Source organism: Triturus cristatus, chromosome 7 (genome assembly GCF_964204655.1).
Source record: "Triturus cristatus chromosome 7, aTriCri1.1, whole genome shotgun sequence".
In the NCBI taxonomy this organism is placed as follows: Eukaryota; Metazoa; Chordata; class Amphibia; order Caudata; family Salamandridae; genus Triturus; species Triturus cristatus.
In genome coordinates, this window is record NC_140590.1 from 285,048,181 (window position 1) to 285,075,086 (window position 26,906).

A 26,906-nucleotide genomic window follows, 5' to 3' on the forward strand; every position below is an offset into this window, starting at 1 on the left:
CTACCCTCTCATACAAGAACACGCAGCACATGTTGGTTCACTACAAACTGGGTACTTTATTACTCATTACATACGCAATCACATAACATTACAATATAACACATAACCTGCAAAGAAAAGTGAAAGATTAAGTTGTACACTCTAATAAGAAAGGGTCGACATCACCTTAGTAGTGTGTAGCCTGCACTCAGTGGTCATCTAGGTTCCCTTCTCGTCTGTGCCTCGGCTCGCCTGGAAGTCACACCTCCGCAGTCACGGATACATGTCTGCACCACTATGCGCTGTTCTCTTCACCCTTCTCCGAGTCACTGGGACCTCTTCCTTATCGGCTACTCTCTCCTCTCTGGCTATTCTGCTAGGAGAGTATCTGTCTCTCGGTTCTTCTCCGCCTTCAAGATGGCGTCTGTCTTCCCTGGAATAAGTAGTAGCTTTACTGCTAACGGCTAGATGCCGCCTACGGACTGAACATGTAACTGCCTCAGACTTTCACTAATATAGAGGTGCGTTTCCTCATGGAAAATTCCGGCCCGTAACCTGCCGCCCACCAAATTCTTGTACCTCCCCGTACCAAGGACACGTTCCCAGCCGGCCGGCCTGATGTAGTGTCTTCGGCATGAAGAAAAATACAATCCTTCGATAAGGGCCGGCCTGAACCGGTTCTCTCCAAGCGAATAACACCTCATAACTAAAACATTACATTTGACCTAGAAGCATCCCAAGCTGCCGGAGCAGAAAGAAAGATGGAGTCTCTCCCGTTTGAGGCCTACCAGGCCTGAATTCAGCACGGCTCCATGAAATACCCTCACTACAGGACAGGTTATCCCTAATACTAACAAATCTATCCCCTAGGCTATGTGTGCAAGCCCTGATCTATGGGGAAGAACACAGAATCATGTCGAAGTGCCTAGTAAATAGGCTCCATTCACTACTCTACCCCTTAGACTTGAATGGTAAGAGACTGAAGTCACATTCAATCATCTTTTCCTCACAAGAAGGCCGGGAAAATCGAGCAGAACATTTCACCCTTGACTTCAGTCTATTATACATTCATTAAACAGAACTAATATCTGTGGAAGAATAATATGAAACAAAACTAACTGATCTATGTCTAGTACCAGGTGTGCAGAATTGAAGTAGTGAAGGAATACACTGAATAAAGCAACAGATAGAAATCAAAATGCCGATAGTAACCAGAATACCTCCTAATATCGGACGTAACATATGCAAATCAGGTAACCAATTAAAGAGCCAGTCAAACCAGCCCTGGTCAATGTGTTTTCTAACTTCTTCTGTCAAGTCATGGAGTTTATCAATGTGAGCTTGAATGGATTTTGTATGATCAGACAAGTTAAAACAACAAAGACCCTCAAAATCAGAACAATCGTGTCCATGTTTAAGCAAAAGATAATCAATGGCCACTCGATTTTGCAAGATAGCTCTACGTTCACCCTGGGCGTCTAATAGCATGTCAGACAGGACTGTAGAAGTATGATTAATATAAATGCAAAGATGAGTCACAATCCTCCTGTAACCTCACTGTATCTCGAATCACACGAGAGTTGGCATTCGGATGCGATGAAAACATTAACAAGCTCAGTCTAGTAATGGCACAAGGGCCTCCAGAATGAAGTGGCACCTTTCAATCTTAAACGCATACATTCAGAAATCGCACTAGGATCACAAGTAAGGAAAAAACACAAATCACCCTGTGCGATATTATAGGTAACTATTTGGGACTGGATGGGGGGTGGTCGGGTCTGATAGTACAGTACACAAGGGGCAATACTCATGGGTAGCAAAATCGCCCAGAAGTGAAAATATGAGTCAAAGTCTCCAATGAAGCAGGGACAGCAACTAAACAAGTCGCTAGAATGTCAGTCACCGATCTCATCGGTGTCAAGCAGAAATGAGGGGATTTAGTCACTCGTTTGGCTAACGTAGTCCAAAAGTTCGACGACGAATCCCACGCAGCGAAGGAACGCGACACTCGGGTTCTCAACTCAGCCCGGGTTGATGGGATCCCTCCTCTCTCGTCGTACCAGCCCAAAAGGAGTCCAACGCCGACACATCCTGCAGCAACAGTCCAAAGAATGAGCTGAAAGAGAATCAAATACAGGCATTATTCATTCTCGTAAGTAACATTTGTCAGCCGGGACTGCTTCCCGGCTATCTTTCCCTGGTCTCATAACTAAAATGGTGTTGTCTTGACCGGTTGCAATGACTTCTGCTTGTTCAGGGGGATTCTTAGGCGACTGCACCCAAACTCTGGCCCCAGGATTATCTGTGGAGCCAAAACCTTTCTGGCCTCGTACAGTTAGCAACGTTGGGGCAGTGCCTTTTGTGATCTCACCACTGAAAACAGGCATTATTAGCAATTGAGCCACTCGGTCAGTTTGATGTATCAGTAAGTCAACCTCACTGCTATTCAGCAGGAGCACCTTAATCTCTCCCTGATAATCACTGTCAATGATTCCTCCAAGCACCTGAATGCCTTTTACAGCCAGCCCCGATCTAGGGGCGATTAATCCGAAATTCCCAGTTGGTATATGAACACCAACACCAGTTTCAATGATGACTTGATTCTTACTTTTTATAACGGTGTCATCCATGGCATGCAAGTCTAAACCTGCCGACCCTGGGGTCGCTCTACATGGGGCCAAAGCTCCGGGAGTAATTTCCCAGTACATCACAGTCTCTCTGATTTCATTGGGCTTAGCATCAACATTCGGAGGAAACAAACGCATAAGTGGGGATTCAGCATTTAGAAAAGGACGGTTATTCAAAATCAATAGCGCTTGAGGCAAAAAGTCTCGCCGATTCTTATACTTGTCATCTGTTAATTTACGTAACTGATCTTTCAGCAGTCCATTCAACCTCTCCACAAGACCCGAGGCCTGTGGATAATATGGTATATGAAACACCCATTCAATATTGTTTTCCACACAGAATTCCTGTACCAATCTTCCACGAAAATGGGATGCATTATCAGATTGAATTTGGAATGGCACACCATAATACATCATAATCAATTCCACTGTTTTAATAGTATTCAATTGGGTAGCTTGCTTACAGGGAAGGGCCACCAACAGGCCACTGTATGTATCAACAATAGTGCAAACATATTGACAATTCCTACTCATAGGAAGTGGACCAATGTAATCAATCTGCCAAATTTGAGCGGGCAATTTCCCGCGATGTAAATGACCTTTAACAGTTTGGGGCACTTTGCGCTGCCTGATATGCTGACAAATGGGACAATGTAGAATAACATTTTTGATTAAATCTAGGGGAATATAAATTCCTCGATCAGCAGCCCACCTGCTAGTGGCTTTCTCTCCAAAGTGTCCTGCTTTCTGGTGGGCCCATTTCGCCAATCCCGCAATATCAGAATCTTGCCTGTCCACCACTGCCTCAGCAATTTTAGATTTCTCATCTGCAATGTTATGAAAGAATTTGTCAAGAGAGTCTATCGGGGTATGAGCATCCACATGGAAGATTGTAACAGTACTCTGTGGGAGCATTTCCCAAATCTCCTGCCATAATTCTTTTCCCCACAGTTCTTTTGAATGGATTTTCCAACTATGGGAATGCCAAGTCGGTAACCAAACTGCCAGTCCATTGGCAGTAGACCAAGAATCGGTGAAAATATGACATGTGCCAGGTAACTCTTGTTTCAGAACTTGATAAACAGCATAGAGTTCAGCAAATTGACTGCTCTTACCCTCACCAGTTGTACTCAGCAATTTTTGTGTGATCGGATTATAGGACACCGCCTTCCAATGCCGTTTCGTCCCTATGAACCTTGCTGAACCATCCGTAAACCAGACATGGTTTCTGTCCTCTGCGGACAAATCATCAAAAGGTCTACCCCACTTAACAGGAGACTCCTGTACTAAAGGTACGGAACTTTCACTCTCAGTCTCAGTCGATGGCGCCCGCGCCACCTGCTCATGCAAAGATGCAACTCCTTTTTGTCCCACACGTGCCCTGTCTTGTATATACCATTTCCATTTAATCACACTCGCCTCTTGAGCGTGTCCAATTCGGTGAGTTTTCGGCGAACTCATAACCCACTGCATGATAGGAATTTCAGGTCGCAAAACTATATCATGTCCCAAAGTCAATTGCTCGGTATCCACCAGAGCCCAATAACATGCAAGTAACTGTTTCTCAAAAGGTGTATAACGCTCACCAGCATCAGGTAACTTTTTGGTCCAGAAACCTAACGGTACTCTACTCTTGCCTTGTTTCTGTCACAAACTCCAATTCGCATAAAGGCCTTGTACAGACACATTCAAATCCACATCACCATCACATACAGGCCATAAATCCAGAGCATGCTGAATTGCTTCTTTTGCCAGACTGAACGCATCTTGCTGTGGTTTATCCCATTCAAATGCATTCTTTTTACGAGTGACATGGTACAAAGATGCCAATATTTGACTCAAATGAGGAATATGCTGGCGCCAAAAACCAAACAAACCAATGAAGCTTTGGGCTTCTTTCCTATTCCTCGGAACTGCAAAATCAAGAATTTTCTGTTTAACCTGAGGGATCACTTCTCGGTGCCCCTCATGCCAATAATACCCAAAAATTTCACAGCCTGGGACGGACCTTGTAATTTATCCGGGTTGATTTCCCAACCTTTCTCACGCAGGCACTCAATGACTTTGTCCAATTGGGTCTGAACTTCCTCTTGTGTTTCGCCTTGGATCAAAATATCATCAATATAGTGACATATCTGAATTTGCGGATGAACCGGTACCTCAGCCAAATGCTCTGCCACCAGCCGGTGACATATCGTAGGACTATGCACATAGCCCTGGGGAAGACTTCTAAACGTCATCTGACGCCCGTTCCACGTAAAACTGAATTGTTCCTGACACTCAGGGGCAATCGGAATCGAAAAGAAAGCATTAGCAATATCAATGGACGCATACCATGTACCTGGATGTTTTTGGATTCTTTCAATTAGGGTAATAACATCCGGTACTGCAACAGTCAAAGAGGGTGTGTGTCTATTCAATTCTCGATAATCAACAGTCATGCGCCAAGAATTATCACTCTTACGTACAGGCCAAACAGGATTATTCCAAGCAGAAGTAACTGGGGTTATAACTCCTGCATCCACCAACTCCTGAATAGTGGTACTAATCTCTTCATGACCACCTGGAATACGATACTGCTTCTGACTAACCACTTTTGTCGCCTGGGGAACTTTTATGGGGGGCATTCTTAAACGACCAACCCGTACAGGCCTGGACGATATATAATGTTTAGTTCCAAATTGGTAACATCCATCATCTAAGTGCAAAGTCATTCCTTTCAAAATATCAATTCCAATTATGAATTCTAAGAGTGGCACCACTAATACAGAGTATTCTTTTCTAGGAATTCTACCTATTCTTATTTCAAGTAAAGTTTGAACTGCGGGAGTTTCCTTTCCACCTAATCCGGTAATTGTAAAAGGCTGACCTTTAAACTTCTTTGATTTTCCATGAATAAGAGTGGCCTCCGCTCCTGTATCTACCAATGCTCGGGCCCTTTGGACATTACGATGTCTCCAATAAATATCAATATCTACATAGGGTCTATTATCTCTGTGAGCCCATCTGTGTACTGGAGCTTGACCTATTTCCTAGTCGTTTTTACTGCGTTCTGTGTACCAGGATATATCGGGATAAAGACTCTCACGTTTCCCAGGTATCGATACCTCCTGTTCATATCCATCTCTATTACGAAATGGATTCCTGTCCTCTGCATTGTACTGCGGGTTTCGATCGGCCAATCTGTGTCGATCCTCTCTCCTTCTCAACTCAGGGGATTGATCCCTATCATCTCTACGTCTGCTGTTAACATAATCATCTCTCCCCCTTTCTCTTTCCCCCTCCCTCTCTCTGTCTCTCTCACGACGAGGGGACAAATCACGTACATAACGTCGATCATCACGACGATCAGAGCGCCCACGGCGGTCGTCATCACCGCTACCGTCAGAAAAACCACGATCACACTCAGTCGTCCGAACACGCCGGGCACCCTCCTTTCGATCCAAGCCACGTTTGCGAAACATTTCCCACAAACGAGAAGTAGTCTCACCGTCAATGTCCTCCTTCCGCACACCATCGGCCATAAGACCAAAAAACATATCACGTCTAGTAAGTTTATTGTCACCAGGAGTACGAGTGTCAGGCCGGGACTGCCGTTCAGGTTTAAACCACTCACCCAACTCACCGAGTTGGCGTACCGATTCCAGCACCATAGATAATATGTTACCAGTCTGATTAATCAATAAAGTCATCATGACCTGCTTATAAGCAACAGGGGAAGAACGAATAATACGATTCCGCACAGAAGATGTCAACAAACCATCAAGCAACCTGTCAGCAGTATTCAGAAAAATTGCCGTTTTCATCACCTCCTCTTTGAGACGTTGTGCAGCATCGCGCAAAGTATACCACGGTTTGTCTTTCACAGGCCAGTCAGACTCAGTAGGATATTTTTGATTACAACCCTCAGTCGCCAATTGAAGCAAAGTAATTTGACCACCACCATTAAAGTTACGAAAATGATCCTGTACAGTAGAATCCGAACTCAAGGAACAAAACTTCAAACAATCGCCAGCATCCAACATAATGCCAGCAGCGCCCAGTTCATAAAGGCGCACCATCCATGTGAGTAAGGTCTCACCAGCTCGCTGCCGAAAGCGCTGCAAAATATCACTAATTTCTTGTTGAGTAAAATCCTCCAAAGAGTCTAAAGCAATACCATTCGGAGCACCGGGAGCCTGCTGCAACTTCCGCCGAAAAACTGGATGCACCGAGACCGCGGGACGAGCATCACAAGGAGCTCGACCAGTACACGTAGAGGAACAATCAGTGTAAGAAGCAGCGACCCCACTCGAAGGACGAGCGCAATCACGGAGTGCACCATCAGAGGCGCAAGAAGCAGACTTACAATCACGGCCGGAGCGAGAGGACTCGCGCTTGGCAGACTCCTCACCCGAGGAAGGAGAATCACTCGAGTTCCAGATATTACCATCCCATTCATCAGGATTCCAATCCAGTCCGGCTTTCGCCACGACCAGACGCACCTTACACGTCGAAACCCGACCACGCCGATTCTTGTATTTATAACGAGCAATTCGCACAGCCGCCCTCTCGGCAATAGTTTGGTACGTATCAAGTTTGTCAGCAAGCAACTTATTTTGACACTGCAACAAAGTATGAGCATTCTGAATCTCAACAAAGTTCGCTTCCACATCCTTATGCAAAGTCTGTAACTTCAACAACCTCTCATGCAGAATCCTGTACGCAGACAGAACAATCCAACCTCTGCGCCCCAAAACGGGAAGCTCATCACCCTTAGATATCGGCGCCTTCTGTAAACAAGTAATCACATTAGCCGGCTCCGCCAGCTCCAAAAAAGAATTCCAATTCTCACTCAAACCAGTAGAATCAGCCCACTCACGGGCTAAGGCTTCATAAGGCGTTGAATCCCAGCCGGGAATATCAACGGGCAACTTAAAGTAGATTTCGACTTTCTAGAAAACATCTCGGAAAAGAAAGAAAAAGAGAAAAAGAGAAAGAAGAAAGAGAAAAAAAAAAACTACACACACAATTATATACAAATAATATACAAACGAAACCACGCACGCGCCGAAAGCAAACACGACACAACCACAACGCACACAGGTTTCGTAAACGGTTCGTGACGCCAAATGTTCTGCTTGGGTTTTCGGATCAGATAGAACCCGCTCATCAGAGCCTCACTAACCCAGCCAGAACGTTACCCCCTCCCTAGGGCCTATTTACAATAGTGCAACCACATATATCTACCACCTAAAGACAGGGAATTCCTACTATACATACCAAGACCTCTTATAATCGGCGGCCTCGCGATCCCATACGGATCCAGACCTCTCTGCCCATACGACAGTATCACAAGTGGCGGCCTCGCGATCCCATACGAATCCAGACCTCTCTACCCAGACGGCAGTCTCAGCACAATCGGCGGCCTCGCGATCCCATACGAATCCAGACCTCTCTGTCCATACGACAGTATCACAAGTGGCGGCCTCGCGATCCCATACGAATCCAGACCTCTCTGCCCATACGACAGTATCACAAGTGGCGGCCTCGCGATCCCATACGAATCCAGACCTCTCTACCCAGACGGCAGTCTCAGCACAAGTGGCGGCCTCGCGATCCCATACGAATCCAGACCTCTCTACCCAGACGGCAGTCTCAGAATCGGCGGCCTCGCGATCCCATACGAATCCAGACCTCTCTGTCCATACGACAGTATCACAAGTGGCGGTCTCGCGATCCCATACGAATCCAGACCTCTCTACCCAGACGGCAGTCTCAGCACAATCGGCGGCCTCGCGATCCCATACAAATCCAGACCTCTCTGCCCATACGACAGTATCACAAGCGGCGGCCTCGCGATCCCATACGAATCCAGACCTCTCTGTCCATACGACAGTATCACAAGTGGCGGTCTCGCGATCCCATACGAATCCAGACCTCTCTACCCAGACGGCAGTCTCATACGACAGTTCATCCTATGATCACCATAACATACAAAAAGGGAATCAGTCTCACTATTCATCAGATCACACAAGGACTGCCAGTTCGAGCATAGCCTGTTCTCCGGTTCGAGGGGCTTCTCTTTCCCTTATTCAGTTACCACTTACCTGATCAGGGTTAACATCTGTTCATGTAGCCGCAGCTGACTAGAAGAATAGGCTACCCTCTCATACAAGAACACGCAGCACATGTTGGTTCACTACAAACTGGGTACTTTATTACTCATTACATACGCAATCACATAACATTACAATATAACACATAACCTGCAAAGAAAAGTGAAAGATTAAGTTGTACACTCTAATAAGAAAGGGTCGACATCACCTTAGTAGTGTGTAGCCTGCACTCAGTGATCATCTAGGTTCCCTTCTCGTCTGTGCCTCGGCTCGCCTGGAAGTCACACCTCCGCAGTCACGGATACATGTCTGCACCACTATGCGCTGTTCTCTTCACCCTTCTCCGAGTCACTGGGACCTCTTCCTTATCGGCTACTCTCTCCTCTCTGGCTATTCTGCTAGGAGAGTATCTGTCTCTCGGTTCTTCTCCGCCTTCAAGATGGCGTCTGTCTTCCCTGGAATAAGTAGTAGCTTTACTGCTAACGGCTAGATGCCGCCTACGGACTGAACATGTAACTGCCTCAGACTTTCACTAATATAGAGGTGCGTTTCCTCATGGAAAATTCCGGCCCGTAACCTGCCGCCTACCAAATTCTTGTACCTCCCCGTACCAAGGACATGTTCCCAGCCGGCCGGCCTGATGTAGTGTCTTCGGCATGAAGAAAAATACAATCCTTCGATAAGGGCCGGCCTGAACCGGTTCTCTCCAAGCGAATAACACCTCATAACTAAAACATTACATTTGACCTAGAAGCATCCCAAGCTGCCGGAGCAGAAAGAAAGATGGAGTCTCTCCCGTTTGAGGCCTACCAGGCCTGAATTCAGCACGGCTCCATGAAATACCCTCACTACAGGACAGGTTATCCCTAATACTAACGAATCTATCCCCTAGGCTATGTGTGCAAGCCCTGATCTATGGGGAAGAACACAGAATCATGTCGAAGTGCCTAGTAAATAGGCTCCATTCACTACTCTAGCCCTTAGACTTGAATGGTAAGAGACTGAAGTCACATTCAATCATCTTTTCCTCACAAGAAGGCCGGGAAAATCGAGCAGAACAGGAGGAAGAGGCTAAAAGAGGCACACTCACAGCCTGACTGAGTAGCATAATAAGAGTAAGTTGCACAGGCTACTAGTCATGTAATTAGTTGAATTACAACAAATACGCTTTACCGGTACTCACTCTGTCAGGCACTTATCATGCAGCACGCAGACTCCTCATCAGGGCAGCTGCTGAGGCAGCGCCGAGGCCCAGTGGGCTGGGGTCTGGTCCAGTCTCTCCCGCTCGAATGTGCAGTTACACTGCCATGCAACCTATATTTGCTGCATTTACTCCACTCCCTGACTGTAGTGACAATGGCCTGCCTCATACTGAGTCACTCTCAGTCGGCGTTGGTGGGCCTGGGGTCAAGTCGCGTGGGCCAGGTCTCATACTCCGGTATTAATTATTTTATTACTGACCGTGGCGTCGTTGAGCAGCTGCTGGCTCTGCCTTGCCATGGCGCCCAGCACTGCAGGGCACCTGCACCAGACAACGACCTACCCCCCCCCCCCCCTCCCTCACGGTGTGTGCAGCATGGTCAGGAGAGCTGCTGCGGCCCTCTCCTTAATCCCCAAATTTCAAAGTCCACCCAAAACGTATTTATGCCGCCTGCTTGCACCACGGGCGGTGGCTGAGCAGGAGGACAAACCTGTAACTCTCTGCAGTCTGTGCGGTTCACTCAGCTGCCGGTGGCGGGCATCGAGTGTCCCGGTCTCTGGATCTTCATTGTTAGATAATACCTCATGGCACACACGGTGGAAACAGCGCTGCCATTCCAACTTCAGCCTGTAGCTAAATTCTCCTGAGCTGCAGACGCGCAGCATGCGGCAGCAGCAGGACGTTCTGTCTTGGTTTTAAGTGTGAGTCATGGCCTCACGATGTAACAAAGACGAGTGGTGCAGAGTAGGAGGAATATTGTTATATTGTGTCAGAGTACCAGCTAGAGCTGTGAACTCTGAGCCAACCCCCATGAGCGCTTGAATATACTAGTGCATAAATATGCTAGCGCTCCAGCGTGACAGCTGAGGAGGCGCTATTATGTGTGACTTTGCATTTCAATGCGGTGGTGCGGACCACCACACTGAAATGCGGAAGTCTCACAACTGATGCGTGGTACTTGACTGGGCTGGTGGCAACTGGACCTGGATTGGACAGAGACGTTTTGAGGCATGGGCAAAGTGGGTTTTGGCCCAGGGCCCCAGCCTTTGCAGGGGGCCCCTTGATAAGGCTGGCTCTGTTCTGAAGAGTCTTGCCCTCATGACCTTAAATAATTCCTAAACAGATTGTCTTAAATACAGTTTACCTTCAATTTTTTTTAATGTGTGCGAGTCTATTACATACATTTTGCAGAGAAATGTTGTATTTGTTTGATGCAACATCCATTAAAAAGTTTTTTTAGATCAAAACAGGGCATGATATATGCGAAATGGGAGGGTGTCACAGAGATTATTTACAGTAATATTAGTGAGCCGCTGCTATGTTACAATATTGAAAACAGAGTGTGCCTGTGCACTGTCAGTGACCTGGCCAAAGAGGGCAGGAAAGAGCTGAAATTGGATCATAAATTCAAAGCTGGTCCAAAAAGGGGCCCCCAAAATACATTTGGCCCAGGACCCCCAAACTCCTTAAAAGATGTACCTGGGATTGGAACCTGCTGTTGGCCTCTGTCTGGCATTCTGTGAGTTCCTAAGTGCCTCCCTGCTGGTCCTTGGGGAGGGGGGGGGGGGTTAGAAGTGTTCACCTGTGGTGAATTGGAACTTAAAGAATTAAAGTCACAATCTTTGACAAGGACAAACCTGGTTGGTGTATCTGGCCTACGCTTCTTCGTGATCAGCTTCAAATTGCACCTAGGTCTTGGTCACCACAACCATTGAGTATCGCTGGTGTTTAGAGCTTTTTGAAGCTATTTTTACATAAAACAAACTTTTAAAAAAAATATCTCTAGGTTCCATTATTGGATTTGTTATATTTTTTGCCTCATTTTGTTTAATAAATTCTAATTTCTCTAATTGGTTTTGGGGTTTTTAATTGTTTTGCACTCAGATTTTATTACTGTTTTGGTGCTATATAAAAACTTTACATATTGCCCTAAGCTAGGCCTGCCTGCTATGTGCCGTTAGCTACCAGGGGTTGAGTTTGGTTTAATTTAGTGACTTTGAGGGTTTACTCTGACAAGGATTGTGATTATTACTCGATGTGTACACTTAACCCCCTCAACTAATAATCCAATGTCCTACAATACTTTTATTGAAAATGGAAAAACTGGGATTTGATGTTATGTTATGTTAAAAATTTGAAAAGTGCACATATACCCTGAGGTGTCTTGGCACTAGCTCAGCATTACGGAAACAGAAACTTTAGTGGTGACTAGTTATTAAAAAGCCAGGTCTTTAGGAGCTTTCTAAGTGCTACCAGTGAGCGGGCTGCTCTGATGTTGGAGGGTAGAACATTCCAGTGTTTGGAAGGTCCTGAGATAATGCTGCTTCCTCCCCATTTTACATTGTTAAAGCTGGAGCAGGTAACCTTCATTGAGCCTCTAAATCTAAGGTTTCTGCTAGGTTTGTACCAGGCTAGAGTTTGTTTCAAGTGTTAGGGCCAGTATTATGTAAGGTCTTGTATATTATGCAAAGTGCCTTGAATTTGTTGCGGTTTCTAACCGTCAGCCAGTGGACTCCCTTGATGGCTTGAGAAACTGAGTAAAATTTAGGAAGGTCTAAGAGTAATCTGGCCGCCGCATTCTGTATGGATGCCATTTGTTCAGGTATTACCATTGAAAGTTTGGGTACAGACCATTGCAGTAATCTATCGTTATTAATACTAGCAAGGTGATTACTGTTTTCATAGGGTTAGGGGGAATGACGGGAAGAATTTTCCTAATGATTCTAAGGGTGTTAAAGCAGGAAGAGATGAATGAGTTTATTTGTTTGCTAAAGTTCATCTTCTCATCGATTAAAACTCCCTGATTTTTTACCTTTGAGACTGGGGATGGGAGTGGTCCCATTTCAGAAGGCCAACTGGTAGGCATCTAAAATTGTGGATTATTTCTGAAAAGGATGACCTCGGTTTTATCTGAGTTTAATTTAAGGCAGTGTTTGCCCATCCACACACCAATGGCTCTCATGCAGTTATGGAGTTGGAAGTTTGTACAGTTAGCATTGTCGGAGGCTGACACCACGATTTGTCTGTCATCTGCATAGGCAATGGGAGAAAACACAAAGGATCTGATAAGAGAGGCTATTTCAGTGACATATTGATTGAAAAAGCAAGGGGCTAAGTGGGGACCCTTGCGGGACCCCACAATGAAGGGAGCACGGTTAGGAGATGAAACTGTCCAGCATCACTGTATGTTCTCTATCCCTCAGAATTGAGTCCAGTAGTGCTCGGTCTCTGATTTGTATGCCCAGAGTTGCCAGAGAGTGGACTAAGATGGAATGGTCCACCGTGTCAAAAGATAGGTCAAGCAGGATGAGGGCTGCCTTGCCTCCACCACCCAGGGCGGTCCTTAACTCATCAGTGACTTTAATCAGTGCAGTCGCTGTGCTGTGTCCAGATCTAAACCCAAACTATGTGGACTCTAATAAAGGGTTAGATTGGACGTACTGGGTCAGTTGAGTATTCATAATTTTTGCATGGAAAGGTAGTGTGGATACACGGCGATAGCTGGCCGGGTTTTCAGGGTGCCAATTAGGTTTCTTAAGAAGTGGAAGAATGTTTTTCGATACAGAGGGCCTCTGTGAACCATGGAGCAGAAGGTTTTTCTCGGCCTGATTTGGAAGTTCTGAGGGGGGCTACTGTAGAGATGGCAGTGTTTAACCACTCTGTGTATTCCTTTGTGGCATACTCTGGATCTGGTGGCAGAGTAGGCTGAGGATGAGAAAGCTGTTGCAACAATACATTAGAGTCCATGTTGCTCCAGGCATGGTAGTTGGTGAGGCTAGTGTCGCTCCTTTGGTCTTGAGTTAGAGAAGGGACGTTGAGTTCAAAGGTAACGGCTGCGTGATTAGACCAAGTTAGAGGTAAAAAGTCCTTCATAGGAATAAGAGGATAATTATAGAAGATGGTGTCTAAAGTGTGGCCTGCGGAGTGGGTGGTCTGATGCAAAAGCTGTGGTAGACCTATGTCTTTCATTGTTTCTGAAATAGCCGCCATATCTTTATCCTCAAGGAGATCCAGGTGGAAATTAAAATCCCCTAGTACAGTGTAGTTTGAGAAAACAACTTCTTGCCCTTTTGGGGCAATAAATAAATATTCCTTCAAAGGAGTGATTTTTGGTTATCTTTAGGCAAGAGGAATGTAATTTCAATCCCTCCACCCCTTTTAAGGGTATATCAAGTCTTAAAATAGAATAGCTCGGGTGGGGGTTAGGGGTAGCATTAATTAAGTCAGGGCAGGAGGCTTCTTTAGCCCAGGTTTTCGTAATAAAAATGATGTCCAGCTGATGGCCATCAATAAGTTCTGCCAGTTCTAGCGCATGTTTCACCAGGGAACGGGCATTTATAAGAGCGCAGAGAATTTTAGATGGTGAATCGTTGCGACCGCTTTTAGCATGGGGCGTCTGGGAACTATGGGATAGGGTTGGTGCAGGAATATGAAACCTGCAGTTGCTGCACAAGATGTCGCGCCCTGAGCAGAGATTTAAGTAGGTCCATGCAGGTGCAGCCTTGGTTTGTGGTGTTAAGCATGCGCAGTACGTTACCTGAATAGATCATTCTGTAGTTCCGCTCCGGGTTGGAACCGCAGGGGCTCTGGCACTCTGCGTGATCCGGATGCGAACAGGCACTGACGGGCTGGCCTTAGGCGTGCCTTTGGCACCCACTGCGCGCCGTTTGATGAGAAACCTTATTGTTCTTTGGATAAAACTTACACACAAAACCACATCTAGTGGCTCCATGGTGCTGCCTACTAACTCAAAGGAGTTGCCAACTAGAGATCCGGTCAAGGGTGCGCTGTTTCTAAGCGCTTACATTTTTTTCAGTTAAGGAAATAAAGGCAGAAGGAGACTCCAGCAAGAAAGATTGGCCACTGATTAGTCCTTTTGAATTTTGAGGTTTAGGAATGTCACTAAGAACATTTTGTTTATTGTTCATTTTATCCCCTCCAACCCCTGTTTGCGTGGGTTTTCACACATATTTTCTCGTTACTTATGCAGAATGTAAAAACACAATTAAACATACTTGCATGCTGTAATTACATGTCCGCCTTTGTCCTTATTTCACTTTTTCACTTCACAATTATGAAATTGTAGACATTTATAACTTTGTATAGGGTAAAGGGAGAGTTCCAATGGCTATTCCCCCCCCCCCCTCCCCCCTTCGATTTAGTGTCTCCTGAGACCCTGACCGTGGCAGACAATTCAGTGGGTTAATGCACCTTCTACAGAGACATGTATACAAACTGAATTCTCCAGTCCAAGCTTGACAACTCAAAACCTTCCTTCTTCTTAGGTCATTCAAGACCGGGGAGTTGGGACAGTGTTAACAATTATTGTGTTTTAGTTCTGCGACGCGTGAAATGATATATCAAATAACTGAGCACTAGTGTTGGCGAGACAGAGCCAGTTTACAAGAGGAAACCAGAGAATCACGAGTCATGTCACACCCTGAATGGAAATAAGGGAAGAGGGCGAGAGGGGAGGGGCGGGTTAGCACGTGATCATTCTAACCGAGTGCAAGCACTAGGACGAAGTGCAAGAAAGGTGCTTAGTCACCATGAGAAGAACTACGTAATGATGGACGAGCGCCTCTTCCTATTGGTAGGTAGCGCTGTCCGTCTCCGCCGCGCACGCCTTTCCCAGTATAAATAGAGGCGTTGTGCGTTGTTTTCTCAGATCCAGCTCTGAGTTGTGTTCTTGCTTCAACAGTGTTTGAACGGAACGTGGCTCCGAGTCCAGCGCTCTCCTGAAAACTTTATCCATCTCTCATCCATCTACAACTACCGCCGACAACCACACCATCAGCAACGCCATGGAGTCCCAGGTGCGCCAGAACTACAGCCGGGAGTGCGAGGCGGCCATCAACCGCATGATCAACACCGAGCTCTACGCCTCCTACGTCTACCTGTCCATGGTGAGTACAGGCCCTGACGGTCCGTCTCTACTCCCCGTAGTTGGGTCTACCTATCTCCTTACTGTACTGTCGTCACCGAGTTGTGCGCCTCCTATGTTTACCTGTCTATGGTGAGTACAGACGCAGTTCAGTGTCTGTCTGTCCTTCCTCTTAGTGAGTACAGACCCTGTTTGTCCGTCTTTACTCTCCATACAGAGCTTTGTCTGCCCTTCTTCCTGCTTAGTGAGTCCACATTCTGTCTGTCTTTACTGCCCGGTTAACACTGAGTCTCTGCCTATTCTTTGAGTACAGGCGCTATCTGTCCGTCTTACACTTGTGTCTGTGTAAAGTGTAAATCCTTGAATTAAATCACAAAATAAATCTCAAGTAGACTGAAGTAAATAAGCCTTGAAGCTTTATTCAGGGGGAAATCAGCACTGGAGTGCGCCCTCCCTATCTGAAGTACGAACGGCAACTGTCCACTGACGCCGTTCATACTTCAGAGAGAAGGTTAGACGCATGAAGTATCTTAGTCTGTCCTAACTGTACTGCAACGCGGAGTAGTACGCCTCATGGCGAGCACAGGCGCCGTCTGTCCGCCTTTGCTCTTCGTAGCGGGGTCTGTTTATCTGTCCGCCTTTGTTTCCCTTACTACATACTGTCCGCATCGAACGTCGTGCCTCATACATCTACCGTCCATGGTGAGTATAGGCCCTGCCTCTCCTTCCTCTCCGAAGTGAGTACAACAAGCGCTCTCTGTCTCTCACTGCTGTTCGCCTTCTACACATTCCTGCCCACGGTGAGCACAGCCCCTGTGCCCTCGTCACTTTCTAGTGACTGCTGGAACAAGACCCACGCAGCGTGGTATGTCAGGCAGTGGTCGTGTGTACCCCTGTCTTTTGTGCGACCTGGAGGTGCGGATTGCAGCTTTCGGTGGGGTTTCCTACTCGTGGCAAATCTTTACCTGTAGAGGGGTGTAGTAGTGTGACCATCATGCGTATGGAGGCCTGTTGGCTGTCTCCGTTCCAAGGGTGTTGTCTCTTTAGTGTGGGTGTCCCTGCATGGAATGGAGGGACCGCAGTGTAAGGTGAAGTCTAGTTTTCCTGCAGCGATGCAGAATGTTTAGCGACCTCGAGTTGCGTCATGCCAGGGGTGAGTAGGTCACTGCCTTGTACTTTAAATGTGTATATAGCGCTTCAGAGCCCCAATAGGCCAAAGGTTGGTGGCCCTTTGGCGTCCAAAGTGGCAAGTGTGTGTTTTGCTCTGTGGCCTACTTGCAGGAGCTAGTTGATGTCCAGCAAAGGACCCCAAATGTGATGTGGCAACCTGGCAGGTGCAATTAAGATGTATTATTGGAGAAGAAAAGACTAGTAATGTATGTGTCTACCAACTTCTTAGCATCCCCCACTTTTTTTTTTTTTTTTTAATTTTGGAGTCCTAACCATAGCCCAATGACTTGAGATGCTGTCGCTTTTTTTCGCATAATTGAGGATTTGCCGCACTTGCTTTACATTGCGTGGTCTTCCGATTTAACAAGAGAACTGTTTCTAGCTGAAACTATCCAAATTAAGTGTGGGATGTGTGTTTGCGTGCATTGGAAGGCCTTTCTCAAAGTTTGCCTGTTCATCTTTTAGTTGCTTATGGATGTGTTTGGTTGTTAAACTGGTACTAATGAGGTGAAATCTTTGCCCAGACAGTATTTTTATGCTTTAAAAAAATGAAGGATATAAAAAAAAAGTGTTGCATAATTGAGTGCTTTGCAACATGCTTCCAGTGGCCATGGTCACAGCCCTGCATCTCTAATGTAGAATAGAAAGCAGGATAATGGGTATCGTGACAAGAGTAGAGTGGAACAGATGCGGTGCTCGGATGGCCGTGGGGGCCAGGGCCAAGCCGGAGACCAGGAAGGCCAGCTGACCCGTGCTCCAGGGCTTGAGGCCATACGGAGACCGCTCTTGTGGGCTTCTTTGTTCATGTTCTGGTGTTGGGAAGTTGCCCAAACTCCATGCCTAGAAAATTATAATGTATTGCATTTTCTGGGAAGCTGGCATCAATGTATGCACGTTAGGCGCATAAACAGCCCCCTAATGGCACCTGTGAAGAGAAGGCTGTGTGGGGTCTTCAGTTTAGAAAGAATTCTAGAACCGAGGTCTGCTGTCTATGGAGTATCCCAGGGGTTCCCGGTGATAGCTGGGGCCCAGCCGCTGCACCCTATGAATACTCTGGTACCACTTGTCATGGTAAAAAATTGCAACTGTATATAAAGTATTATATGCAAGGATAGCGCGTTAAATGTAGCCATAGAAACCAGCAATGGCTGTGACCTGCTGGCTTCCCAAAGAGCGAGGCTCGGTGACAGTGTGCCTGAGACTGCCCCTGTTAACCATTCTGTCAGTTGATGCTGTGATCTGCTGTTGACTGCCTCTTCTCTCCTTTCTCCAGTCCTACTACTTCGACCGGGACGATGTGGCCCTGAGCCACGTAGCCAAGTTCTTCAAGGAGCAGAGCCACGAGGAGCGCGAGCACGCCGAGAAGTTCATGAAGTACCAGAACAAGCGCGGTGGGCGCGTGGTGCTGCAGGATGTCAAGGTGAGCGCGCGCATAGTTTTGCGTGATGTCAGGGTGAGCGCGTGGTACTGTAGGATGTCGAGGTGAGTGCGTGCATGGTACTGCATGATGTCCAGGTGAGCGCGCGTACTACTGTTGGATGTCAAGGTGGGTGCGGGTGGTGCCTACTGCAGGATGTCAAGGTGAGTGGGCGCGTGGTGCTGCTGTTATGCAGGGCGCACGAGGATGACTCCGAACATGTCGTTACTATTAATAACTTGATAACAAATTACGGTTACATGCAGCCCTCGCCTTTACCGCAGTTCTTCTCTCTACACCGAATATGTATCCTTAAGCACTGAAAACGCCTTGTCTTCCCTTAAAACAAGGTTTTCCCTGAGTGCCATGGTAATATCAGCTTGGTGCCCAAATATGGATTGTGCAATTTGCGCACAACTCGAGAGTAGATGTGCACATTATGCATCCCTCGACTTTTCAGAGTTTTGCAGCGGTGAAAGCGTTGAGTGATTTCATTAACACCAACCATAATGGGGGGGTGGGGGGGGGTCTCCAACTTCCCCTTACTACTACTTCTCCCTCCCCTCCCTACGTCTTATTCTGCGGTTAATTTGATGTCAGAGTGCAAGTCAGGTACACATTGTGCAGGTTTTTCCATCTTGCTAATCCATCCCTATATGTCTGGGGGGGCGAGGGGGGTGGCTTCTTGGGTCCGCTGAGCACTTTATAAGATACACAGAATAGAACATAGAGGAATGCGAATAGGGAAAAGAAAATGGTTCAGGAAAGGGTAATATTCCAACAGCCTTATACCTGCACTGAAGACTGGAAGTGTTCCGACCACTCGATAGCAGAAGGGGGTCTTCAGTACAGCCTCTTGGGGGCCCTTTAAGCTTTATCTCTGGACCCCTCTCTTAGACCTCAATAACATTGCATGTGATGTCACGGAGTTGGCATTGTTTTATTAGAAGTAGCATGAGAGGGTGGCGTGAGGCCTTGAAGCTATTCTAACGCACTCTTGGCAATTTCCACAGAAACCGGACCGCGACGAGTGGAGCAACACCCTGGACGCCATGCAGGCGGCCCTGCAGCTGGAGAAGACCGTCAACCAGGCCCTGCTGGACCTGCACAAGCTGGCCACCGATAAAGTCGACCCCCATGTAGGTATTCGAGGCGCTGGCTCTGCTTGGGTGGGCAAAGGGCACACATTAGTTTCTTACACCACTTTTCACTGCCCTTTGAGACCCTCATACTAAGGAAATGCCAGATTTCCACCCTTGTACTGCGGGCACATTTTGTGCTTAGGTTGCACCGCGGTCACACGCTGGGCTCCTTTTATTTTTTGTGGTTCCTAGTCCTATTTTCCATTATCCGAGCAACAAAGCGAAGATGGGGAAAATGAATGCAGGGACGGAGAAGATTGTGCAAGAGACGAAGGGAGGTGGAATAGAGGGACATTAGGTAGGGTCAAGGCAAGCCTTAGTAGGATGCTCATGAAGGAACAATGGCAACCATTCAGACCGGTCTCTGGTAGCAGCACATTTGTCTTCTCTCCAAGGGGTGGCATGCTGGGGCTTGTGGCCCCAAGGTCTGCATTCTTTAGGACACACGCTCCTAAATATGGACATTACCTTTTCTTCACGCCTACAGCTTTCACGACGCTTCCCCAATAACATTTTTGTATGTAACGGAGTTACTCCTTGAATTGCAAACTAGGCCTCCAAGGGTGGTTGCTCTGGGTCCACAGAAAGCTTCTGACCAGCCTGTCCGCACCTCTGTTGCTGTTTCTCCTTTGCGCTCGGGTGATCAGCAAACAGAAGTAGCTGCAACGTTTTGCAGGCAGAACGTGAGCTACAGGAAAATCGTATATAAAGCCCTAATCTGAAAAGATTTTAAAAGTGAGATTGATCCGTGCGCTATACAAAAACAAATAACATAACATTCTGAAAACCTAGCTATTGTGGCTAAAGAACACTTAAAAAGAGGAAGCAGCTTAAATCCGCAACTGGAGATCGTGGCATTATGGGCATGCAAACGCACCGAAACGGCTGACTCGACATTGCAGCTTTGGACTAGTAAGAAGTGAAACTGATATGAAGTGAAACAACTTGTAAATATTGCAGTTGTTCACCTGGAGCAACACCAATTTTATGCAGTCAAAATGACGCAAATTAAAGTGCCTATATTTAAAACTGCTCCCAAGCACTTGAAACTGGATTCCTGTGTGCCTGTAATGGGATAAATCCATCCTGGGATGAAAAACACTTTTTTTTCCCCTTCGCCCCCCCCCCCCCCCCTCCCACCACCAAAAAATTGCATACAGCCACTAATAGAGGAATGTGCACTTCAGCACTTCAGCGTGATAATACTCCCACTATCTCGCGGCACTGCTGCCCCTCCCTCTTCATTGCATTACTGCTCCATCTTCATGGCATTGCTTGTCCCCTTTCCTCCGCGTGCTATTGCTCCCCATTCTTCATCTCTTTGCACTCTACTCCAATCTACCCTACTCCACCCCACTTCAACCTGCCCCAATCTACTCCTAGTCTTCCTTCCCCCCCCCCCCCCACATCCTCTCCACTTCAATGTAACCCACTCCAATTTACCAACCTCCCTCTCCCCGTCTACCACTCTGGACTACCCCACTCCGATTTACCCACTCCAGTTTGCTCCACCTCAACCTACCCCACTCCATCTACCACACAACTCAATCTACACTGCCCCACTCCGGTCTACCCTTCTGCCATCCACCCGACTCCCTCTACTCCACAACGATGAACCACACCCCAGTTTAGTCCATTCTACCCACCCCACTCGCTTTTGCCCATGCTGAACAGCAGTTAGACTGATGTTCAGCATGGCTAAAAAACACATTGCATAAGCCAATAGCTCTTGCAGAGGCAAAACAGATTGGCTTTGCCAATGCTTGTTTTGGATTGTTACCCTGGTGTCTTTCTACCTATTTCTTGTATTCGTAGGTTACTTGTATTTTAACTGGATTTTCTCTTTTCACAGCTCTGTGACTTCCTGGAGACTGAGTACCTGGAGGAACAGGTGAAGTCCATCAAGAAGCTTGGCGATTACATCACCAACCTGAAGCGCCTGGGCGTGCCCCAGAACGGCATGGGCGAGTACCTGTTCGACAAGCACACCCTGGAGGAGAGCAGCTAAGCTCCCCAGGAGGGAACACCGGCCTGCTGCGCCCACTTCACCCAAACTGCATTCTTCCATTATTTACACTGCTGTGACGCCATCAGAAGGCGTGTGTGGGGTCGGCTTCTTCTATATGTATCCGGGCTACCTGCAGCGGCGGTACTTGTCAGCATGTTTTAAGAAATAAAGGTTTTCAGTATCCTACTCGTTGTGATGGCTTCATTCATGGATTGTGGGGGGGGTGGGCAACATTGTTGGTGGTGTTACTGGTAGGGCACATGGATGCCCCGGTTCCTGGTTGGAGGGTGGGAGTCTAGACTGTATTTTGCCTAGCCATAGGCTGCCAAGGAATCTATAAACCTCTAGCACAGATGCCCAACTCTTTCTGTAACCAGGGGTACTCGTGCTCCATGAAATCGTACCGAGCTACTAAGATTATTAGCCTGGTAATGGTGATCACATCAGACCAGATTACATTAGAGGACACTCCATGCAAGATTATCCATCGTGATCCCCTCCGTACAGTAGGCAGGGTTAATATCTGTAAGAGGGGGGGGGGGGGGGAGAAAGGCCATCGATTTGTTCTGCCTCTACATGGCTAATACTTGCTAGCCATAGCTGCAATGCTTCTGGCATCAAGCTAATAATATTCCTGAAAGGCATCTTCAATGTCTCATGATTTATCACTTAAATATCAGCTTCGAATACATTTTGGAAATCCAACAATTTCTCTAAATGTCAGGTTCTGACAATGCACACAATTTCATTCCAAACAAACACTTTCCAATTTTGGGATACATATTAGTTCAACCAAGCAGACATTCAAATTTAGTAGACTGGGCTGCACACAGGACAACTATTTAAAGGTAGTTGGAGACCTGCCAGTCGCTGATGACAATTGCTGAAGATTCCTGCTCTAGTAGCTCTGAACCTAGAAGTTACCATATGGCTTTTTAGGTCGAGCCTAGCAGCAGCACGCATGCACTGCTCGCTCTGCGAGACTGCTGTAGTAGAGTATGGGAGAGAAGCTGCGCCCACTCTCCTCCCATATTTTTCATTAGCTTTTGTAAATGCTGCCTTCGGATTTGTTAATAGGCTTGTTGGTCCATCCTTAGTGTGGCCTTGTCTTCATTTGTCGCCTTCCATGATGACTGGCCCCTTTACTCCAGTTGTTTCACGGAGCCTGGTATTTAGTCTGTAAGCACTGTTTACTTTAATGAGTTTCTCTTACTGGAGGCCGGACATGCACTGCTTCAGATGAAACCGCTTGGGTTTTTTGAACCGGTAAGGCTGCCCCCGTAACACGGGCGCCTGCTTTCAATCACTTTAAACCTGAATTATCTAGTGTCTGTTTCAAACTCTTTTTCCCCCCCCCCCCCTCCCAAGTAAAATGGGTTTAGAAATGATTAGCAAAGTAAGTCATTTGAATTCCAGGTAGCACATAATCGTGCTAATGGGCTGAAGCTGACAACAGCACATCTGTGTTAAATATCATCTGTACTAAAGCCGCCTGACTGGTTGTCTTTAAAAGCCTGTTTTATTAACGATACTACCACCACCACTAATCTCGCCGCTACCAGCGCCTCTCACTCACTAGTAATAGCAGGGGCACTGTACGAGGCTGGAGCTGCAGCCGAGACAATCCCTCCCTCCATGCCTGCCGTAAAGCACAGCGCACCCTGCACCAGGAGGTGAAGCGAGGGCCCTACTACAGCTGGAGTCTCCTTTTTTCATTAGTCTAAAGATAGCAATGACATTATGCAATGCGACACTGCACACTAGAATCACGGAGAGGGCAGGAAATATATATATATTTTTTTTTCCCCCTCCCTCTCCCCAACACCCCACTCTTCCTCCTGAGCCGCAACAGTGTAATCGCAGAACAAAAGGTGTTGCAGCGCTTTGTTGGGATTTATGGCTCGGATCATATGCAACTCTCACCTCACACTTTGTGTCTGTGTAATTTACAACACTTACACATCTTCACTGCACTACTTTGAAGACGTCGCAGGTCGGTCTCTTCCTCTGCTATTTACAATCTTAACAAGCGGTCGAGAAGGCACTTTATTGCAATAGGTCTCGCATTTACGAGAGTTTAAGCTATTGGTATTGTAAATGACAAAGCCATTTATTATTTTAAAACCTAAATAAAAGGCATTGTCATTTACAATGCCAATAGCTCAAACTCGTGTGAATGCAAGACGTATTGCACTGCAAAGGCATGTTTGCCAGAATACTTGTTAATACTCGGAAGCCAGGGTTTAAAAAAATTATTTGGATTCCACTTCCAGACAAGGAGATGTCCGTATTTTGGGCTACGGTAACCCTCTTAAACCATTGTACCTAGCTTGGACCACACATTCTCCATGGCAGAACAAAAAGTACTCCCTCCGGAGAGGGGGCGCAGTCACTCCTGTGCAACAGATATGGGTGGAAAACGCACACTTCTATTGTTTGAAAGAATCCTACTTAAGGGGCCGATGTCACTGGTTCATATGCAAAGGACCCCCCCTCCTCCTGAATCTCCTTGCTCAGGATAAATGGGTTACAGAAAATGCTGATGGGAACAGCAGACTTTGCAATGTTGGCAGTGACTGAAACTGTGAGGGTGAACCAGGCTCCGAGTGATACCAGTTCACGCACCAAATTTTGCACCGGAGTCTGCATTAGATGATGTGTGCATAGATCACACGGACCTGGCTCCTTTCCGTTGCCAGGAAACGCCCGGTGACCTTTCTGAGGGTGCGGAGAACTGCAACATTTTGGATGTTAAGTTTATCCCTCGCTCTGACCTGCAGAACTCCTAATGCCGATAAATACTACGGGAGGAGACCTGAACCGCACCCAAGCTAGCTATAGTTAAATATTGGCACGAGGCCCTTGGTTGAAACCCTCCAGCACTCCTACTTACCCTCCTTGACTGCCGACCCCCCGTTACAATATGGTGTTAAATTCTGATCTCTGTGTAAGCAAGACTTTACAGGGCTTGCCATCCCACGATGTACGATCACCATCTCACACCACTCTTTCCCCAGTCCGAATTTAGCATGACAGACCTGCTGAAATCTAGAGGAGGGGGGGGGGGGGGGGGGGAATCAGGGAAAGAAGGCAAACCAGAAATTGTGGCTTTAAATACTGAGGCAGATTTATCAAACAACTTGTGCTGTACCGCATGGAAGGGAGAGGGCAGGAATGTGCCATACTTACCAATATAAGGCACATTCCTGATCTGTGCCTGCGCTGGCGCACAGTGTGCTGCCGAGCACCAATGCAGGCCCCCTTGCGCCGTGGTGCCTGCGTTGTAGGTAGAATTGTTTGTGTGCAGGAAGGGGCAGCATCCTAAACAAAATAAACCTTCAGAGGCCTTTTCCTCTTGCTAAGTGTGCTGCAGAATGCACCCCACTTAGAAAGTCAAAACAATAAGGAGAAATGCATTTTTCCGCGTGGCACCCCTGGTGGTAAGGCATACAATTTTGATGCATTCCCAGGTCTACCAGTGTTGAATATGGAATGCGTCAGAACACATGGGTGGTTGCATGGAATACCCACGCTACTCCCTATGGACTGAGTAACGAACAGAGTGATTTGAGCTACTCTGGATTTACCAAGCACTGCAGGGCCAGACAGGGTGGCCTTGCAAGACAAATCTGACTTTAGTGTTGCGTTGCCTTTGTGTGACACAAGGACATTGTAGCACTTTGGTAAAACTGCTGTGACTGCCTCCATCACAGTAGCATGGTGTGGCAACCCTTCATAGTTTATGGGGTTTCACACTGCCACTAGTGTGGATTCCAGACCTCACTTAGATCGAAACTTCAAAAACTCGCATGAACTGGAAGTCGAGCAGCCATGTAGATGCTCCCGGAGAGGACTCAGGTTGACGAGAGACTGGAGAACCACAAAAACACACATAGCTATGCGTTCATGCCCCCTGATCCACTGATGTTTTAATAAGAGATGCAATGTGTGATACTAGTGCCTGCAGGTCTGATATTCTGTAGAAATACCATACCAGTTTGGGTCTAAACTGGGCCTCAAAGAAGATCAAATATTGGAACTGTACAACAAGCACATCTGCCAACAATGGCACACTTCCCATATCCTTTCCTCACCCACATCAGAAAGGGACACAAGTTTGCAAGTTCTCCAGATTGGGGTAAATGACTACCCCGATCATGGCTTGAGGTTGCCTGGGTTAAAATGTTCACGAAAGGCAAAGGTTTCATCCTTGAACGGAGTGGTTAGAGTACAAAATGAAAGCCACTATCTTGGAGCACAAATCATAGGCCTTGTTTTATGCTGGGCAGTAAGACATGGAGAAGGGCTCAATGAGGATGAGCAGAGCCATGAATTTCCACGGGGCACCAAAGCGATCATCTGCTGCAAAGACTTAATCTTGAAATTGACAGATTGTATTCATTGGTCCACTCACTGGAGTTTAATGATCCGTTGCTTACCCTGAGGAACTTGGGGGTCACACGGGAACAGCGGAGTAGATGTTGCTGCTGGAATCTCATCAAGATGACCCCCCGCCTTCTCCAGAAGGGTTTTCATCCCCCCTGATAGAGCTTCTCTCTACTTTACTCAGACAGGCTCCGGTTCTCGGATCATTCCAAGCTCAGAGGACTGGCAGATGAACTCTGCTTTGTGCCCAATTTGAATGTTTAAAGAGCCAGATACCTGAAGTAGATGTCTTCCGTTTGGTCAAGATGTGGTGCAAGTGTTCTCCAGCCAGTGGTTCTTGGCCTGCAGTGGCATTGTCCATCTCTCTCCATGGCTTAGAAGGGGAGGGACAGTGCTTGGAAACCACTGCAGAGGCACTCGCTTCTTCCTCTGAACGGCTGATGAAATGATTATGAATCCGCTCTTGAGGATACAAAGTCTGATTGTAATTTCATTTTAGAGAATGTTGCCGAACATCTTGTGTACCCCATCTTCCATCGCTTTCCCAAACAGTTACAAGCCTTGGAGGGGCGCCTGGAGACCAATAGTTGTCAAAGAGGCACTGTTCTGCCAGTCTTGGGCGACGGTTGTGGTGAGCTGCCATTGAGAAGCCTCTTGCCAGTGTTTCCACAATTAATGCTAGTTTGGGGACCATCTCCACCTGTTCCACCATTCCTCGCAGTAGTGAAGAGCTTTAAAGCCTGATAACAGTATATGAGCTGTGTACGCCTCACAGAAACTTGCATTCAGCACCATAGGCATGTCAGAATTTGCATTTTTCAAAGCTAAATCAGTGGGGCCGCCATCTTGGGGATCACTCGTTTACACCTCCGGTCACTCTGCCACTGCTTGCATCATCCTCTCTTCTTAGAAGAGATACACCATCAGCTCCCACAGGGCCTCCAAACCCATAGCCACAAATACCAGGGCATGCCTCGTTTAGTTACATAGTTCC

General features: G+C 46.9%; 1 protein-coding gene across 1 annotated transcript; it reads left to right on the forward strand.

Annotated features, from left to right (window-relative positions):
- The first annotated feature begins 15,571 nt into the window (after nucleotides 1-15,571).
- On the forward strand, nucleotides 15,572-21,712 carry LOC146809440 (ferritin heavy chain B-like). The gene is made up of 4 exons (XM_085616290.1): nucleotides 15,572-15,811; nucleotides 18,233-18,379; nucleotides 19,390-19,515; nucleotides 21,371-21,712. Exons 1-4 carry the CDS (start codon nucleotides 15,710-15,712, stop codon nucleotides 21,524-21,526), a joined length of 531 nt encoding a protein of 176 aa, XP_085472416.1. The 5' UTR covers nucleotides 15,572-15,709; the 3' UTR covers nucleotides 21,527-21,712.
- The last annotated feature ends 5,194 nt before the right edge of the window (nucleotides 21,713-26,906 follow it).

What these genes read in the sequence shown, in the direction of transcription:
- LOC146809440 (XM_085616290.1), top strand. Translation starts at nt 15,710, where the DNA reads ATGGAGTCCCAGGTGCGCCAGAACTACAGCCGGGAGTGCGAGGCGGCC. An exon ending in CCTACGTCTACCTGTCCATG is followed by an intron (nt 15,812 to 18,232) that starts GTGAGTACAGGC and finishes TCCTTTCTCCAG; the next exon opens with TCCTACTACTTCGACCGGGA. An exon ending in CCGATAAAGTCGACCCCCAT is followed by an intron (nt 19,516 to 21,370) that starts GTAGGTATTCGA and finishes CTCTTTTCACAG; the next exon opens with CTCTGTGACTTCCTGGAGAC.